This window comes from Octopus bimaculoides, chromosome 3 (assembly GCF_001194135.2).
Source record: "Octopus bimaculoides isolate UCB-OBI-ISO-001 chromosome 3, ASM119413v2, whole genome shotgun sequence".
Lineage (NCBI taxonomy): Eukaryota > Metazoa > Mollusca > Cephalopoda > Octopoda > Octopodidae > Octopus > Octopus bimaculoides.
Window position 1 is genome coordinate 113,881,139 of NC_068983.1, and position 5,326 is coordinate 113,886,464.

The 5,326-nt window shown below is 37.6% G+C and overlaps 1 protein-coding gene across 1 annotated transcript in view; it reads right to left on the bottom strand.

Moving 5' to 3' along the window:
• LOC106868457 (hydroxyacyl-coenzyme A dehydrogenase, mitochondrial) overlaps nt 1–5,326 on the bottom strand; it is a 35,996-nt gene that overhangs the window by 15,644 nt on the left and 15,026 nt on the right. Inside the window, exons 4-5 of the mRNA XM_014913732.2 lie at nt 3,122–3,211; nt 2,365–2,437 (exon numbers count right to left, since the gene is read on the bottom strand). Coding sequence (XP_014769218.1) covers nt 2,365–2,437; nt 3,122–3,211 — 163 coding nt within the window. The remainder of the gene's footprint in view (nt 1–2,364; nt 2,438–3,121; nt 3,212–5,326) is intronic.

Sequence of the window (5,326 nt, forward strand, 5' to 3'; positions counted from 1 at the left end):
ATGACAGAGAAAGTTATCATTGCAATACCTGCAAAGTTGTAGAAAGTGTATGGAGAGGAGTGTATGAGCTGCACACAAGTGTACGAGTGGTTCGAACATTTCTAAGGTTGCCGAAAATATGTTGATATTGATGAATGTGCTGGAAGACCTGCAATCAGCTGAACTGAGAAAAACATCACAGATATGCGTGCAGCTGTGAGGGGAAATCATCAAATCACCATCCATGAGTTATCAGAGGATGTGCAAATGAGTTACAGTCCATTATCACTGAAGATCTGGGTATAAGATGCATGTCTGCCAAGTTTGTGCCAAAACTGCTTTCAAATGAACAAAAAGACACTCGGATTTCAGTTGCACAAGATCTCCGTCAAGCTTTAGGCAAAATTTGATGCAGATTCTCTGCTCAACTTTCTCAGTCATGGTCAATGCAACAATCACATGCTACACACCTTCCCTCCAAGTACTGCTGTAAACAATGGAAGTGAGTTAAAATGTTAAAACTTGGTGTGCATACACAGCAGAGTTCACGGTCAATCTATGCCAAGCGGCTTCACTCTGCGTGCTTTAGCTTTGTTATTATGGCAACAGTCTGGATACTTATTGATCAGACCACATAAATATAAATTAGAGGAAAAACGACAACAAAAACCAAGGTAGGACGTGTATCTCAAGTCATTTAGAATATTTAATTAGAGTAGGGTGAATTTGAAGTAATTAATTGATTAATTAATTTTGGGATGTCTCACAGCTGTTTCTGGGATATCTCAAGTGATAGGTTAGCATCACTATTCACTGGGCATTCTGTCATCAGAGACAAGATATGTATGTATGAAAGTTCTAGATAGGGAATTCACAGTTTATAAAGGAATAAGATAGTAGATAGAAGAATAAAGAGTAAAACAATAGATAGAAGAATACAGACAGGAGAATAAAGTTCACCCTTATCTGTCTATCATGATGTCTGTCTTTCTCTCTATATATACCCATGTGGACCATTTTCATATTAGCTAACCACTTGATCTATTCCTTCAACATGAATGCACATTCAAAATACAGCCAAAATACTGCCTAGATTTACCTGGGATTATACTTAAGGACCTATATCTTCACAGAAGCATGGACCAACCTACATACCTTCTGGAAGAAGATGAGCTGTGAACTTTATTCTCCTGTCTGTATTCTTCTATCTACTGTTTTACTCTTTATTCTTCCATCTACTATCTTATTCCTCTATTCCTTTATAAACTGTGAATTCGCTGTCTAGAATTTTTATACATACTTTATCTCTGATGATGGAATACCCAGTATTTGAGCGTGATCGTTGCCAGCATCGCCTTACTGGCACTTGTGCCGGTGGCATGTGAAAAAACATTCAAGCGAGGTCATTGCCAGTGCCGCTAGACTGGCTCCTGTGCAGGTGGCACGTAAAATACACCATTTTGAGCGTGTGGCCATTGCCAGTACCGCCTGACTGGCCTTTGTGCCGGTAACACATAAAAGCACCCACTACACTCTCGGAGTGGTCGGCATTAGGAAGGGCATCCAGCTGCAGAAACTCTGCCAAATCAGGTTGGAGCCTGGTGTAGCCATCTGGTTCGCAAGTCCTTGGTCAAATCGTCCAACCCATGCTAGCATGGAAGGCAGACGTTAAACGATGATGATGATGATGATATGTGTGTGGTTATGTGTGTGTGTATGTGTGTTTGTGTGTGTAAATATACATATATGTATGTGTATATATGTATGTGTGTGTCTGTGCTTGTTCCCCACCACCACTCAACACACTGATGTTGTTTTTTTTTTACATCCCTGTAACTGAGCCGTTCAGCAAAAGAATCCAATAGGATAAGTACTAGACTTCAAAAACAAAACAAAATAAGTACAGCAGTTGAAAATCCTTCCAGACGAACACCCTAGTGTGGCTGTGATCCAATGATTAAAACAAGTAAAAGATAAAAGATAAAATCTATAAGATCAAGTTAATCTGGTGGTTCTCAGATTGAGAAATACTAGTTCCACCATCACCCACCAAGCTATTTAAGAAAAATTTTACCTCTACCCATCCCTCTTTTTGAGAAATGATGAGGCAAAATAGAATTTACATCCATAAAATTCCTTCTTTACCATGGTGTTGGATATGTTCACAATGTTATAAAACAATTTTAATTCTACAACTATAAAACCATCTTAATCTTATTAAAAATGTCTCTTTGTCTGTCCCTATTTCAATCCTGACAAGCTTACCCTCAACCTTGTAACAAAACATTTGGCTAATCTATAACTTATAAGTATAATCAGGTTAACAGTAAATCAAAGAAAAGGAAAGGACACAGGTGTCTTAACAGAAGTTGAAATTTATTTTACCTCTCTCCATCAAACGAGTTGCTTCTAACAGATAAGGTACCAAAAGTCTGTTGACAATAAAACCAGGAGTGTCCTTGAAAAATAAAACAAAATTATATTAACCTTTTCCCTTTATTTTAAGTTCTTGAGCTTTTTTTCTTTTTCAGAGTGCGAGTAAAATATTCAGTTTTGGTATTTCCATCTCAATTAACAAGCAGAGTAAGTGAGGAAATTGTGCTCCTTTTTTTTTTTTACCTCATTTTGGAGGTTGCCCTTTGCCAACCTGACCTCCCTCCACTTATTTTGCCTCTGAAAATATCTTGCATTTTTACATCAACTTCCAAGTGTGTGTGTGTGTATATATATAAAAACAAAAACTGAAAAATTTTGTATATTTGTAATTCCATATCACACATATTTCATTACAGGATAAGAATTACAACATATCTACATGTAGAAAACATGTATGGGATCTCCTATCCATAATTTTTCAGACAAAGATTAAATAACAATAATTACCAGAACGTGCAGAAATTCTTCATGAAGACACAGCTTGGAGCTTTTTATAACTCTATATCTCATTGAGATATAGAAGTATAAAAACCATTAATCTTAGAGAATTCAAAGTGAACATTACATTAACTTCACTCAGTCTATGAAAAATGAAAATGGTGACATCACTATCCACTACCACACAGCTACACTATAGTACCCTCATTATTGTCTGATGTCCACAGCTACAAACATACACCTATGTATTTCGTTTTCTATGTCTTACCTTACATTTCACAGTCGTCTTCTTCATGGCCTTACCAAAATCCAGCAAAGATTGAAAGGTTTCATCTGATGTCTGATCAGTTCTTACCACCTGAAATATAATAAATAAAAGAGAAATATGAAAAATGGTTAAACAAACGTAAAGAGAAAATTACAAAGATAATGTACCAACTCAATACATCCACCTGTCTCCATTCAATATCTATGACTACAAAGTGATGAACAGAGGAATGCACGACTGACAAGGAATAGGATCTCCACTGCAGCATGAAGAGCAGTTGCAACAGCTCAGAGAAGCAACTTCTATGAAGCAGCTTTCAATGATGATCAAGCAGTTCAGTATGCAGATGACACTAGAGTTTCCATTGGTGCAATAACAACTGAGTGCATACATTGCAAAGCAAATAAGTAGTCTGGAGAGACACCTGCATTGTGCTGCAGTAATGGAAAGGTTAAACTCCCTGCAATCCCCCAACCTCCAGAGCCATTGCAGAAACTGTTGTCATCAACTGACCAAGATTCCAAGCACTTTCAAAACAAAATTAGACAGTACAATGCTGCACTACAGATGATATCATTTGAAGCCACAAGAGATATAACTGAGCCAGAATTCATGCAAACTTTCAAGGTCCAAGGTGAGATTTATCATCGGATTTGTTCTCTGCTACCTCTGTTAAATGAATCACCAAAATTCCTTCAAATATATTTCATGGGTGATTCTCAACAAGAAGGGCAAGAGAGGTGCAAGAACATTTCCGGCATCATTGTAGGATGAACATTGTAGTGTCTCCGCAAAAGATACTGCATAACAACAACAACAACCTGATCAGAAGCTTCAAGACTGCACTTGAAACAATTCCACCTGAGGCCATGGATTACGAGATAATTATCAGATCAGACAAGAAACCATCTGGTCAACATGGAGGGAGGTTTAATGTGCCAACAGCAGATGAAATACCTGTGCTTCTGGTTGGGCAAGAACATGACAAGCGTGACATTGTCCTCCATCTCAGAGACAGTACACTGACAGACACAGTCCAACTACAAATGGAAGCTCCCAAAAATACCACATTCACAGCATTCTTCAAGCTCTGTCAAGATGATGAATTTGCTACAAGACTGCTATACAATGAAGCCCATAATTCTATACCTGGTACCAAAATAAATGGAAAAGATGTGCACTTGGAGCACCCACACATTATCCGAGAATCAAGAAATCAGACACACTTGGCAGAGTCTATGTTGTCCGTCCCAACAATTCAGAGTGCTACTATCTAAAGCTTCTATTACACCATGTCAAGGGATGTACATCATTTACAGCCTTACATACGGTTAATAACACAGTATGCCAGGCTTGCCATCTCAGATGTCTTCTGGAAGATGATGCACACTGAAATGCCGCTCTGACAGAGGCACAAATGTGCAAGTCTCCTATGCAGCTGAGAAACCTCTTGTCCATCATGGCAACATGATGGGTGAGAATGTCTTCATTCCAAAGATACCTCTCATCTCAAATGATCTCCCCTTTCAGTTCAAGAGTCTGCAGTTTCCTGTCAAACTTAGCTTTGCAATGTCAATCAACAAAGCACAAGGTCAATCTCTAAAGGTGGTGGGACTTAACCTCCTTCAACCTTCTCACATGGTCAGCTGTATGTTGGATATTCTACAGTTGGAGATGAAAAGAACCTCTACATTCTCAGTGATAAACATGGCAAGACAGAAAACATAGTATATGAAGAAGCACTTACATGAAGAGCATGTCCATGTCATATACAGAAGTGTAAAACCATTGAGTGTTAAAGTAAGTATTATTACACTTTCACTTTTTGACTGACATGCGTGGATGTATATCTGTGTGTATAAGAGTGAAACAATAACGTGATATATTCACAGTCTGTTTGTGTATGTGTGTGTACTCTATGCACGGCTTTTCATTGTTTATAATCTGTACCTGTTTTTTGGTTACAAAATAAGTTAGACAAACATGTATTTACTTTGAAAACTTTCTTTTCACATTTCACTTAACGTCTATGTTCCATGTTGGCATGATTTGCAGAGTTACATAGAAAGTTGGTATTGCAGCTACTAGCAGTTGAGACCTGTGTAATCTAGACAGCAGTTTTAAAATTTCATTATTTTCTTTAACCTGGGCAATGCCGGGTATTTCTGCTAGTATATATATATATATATATATATATATATATAT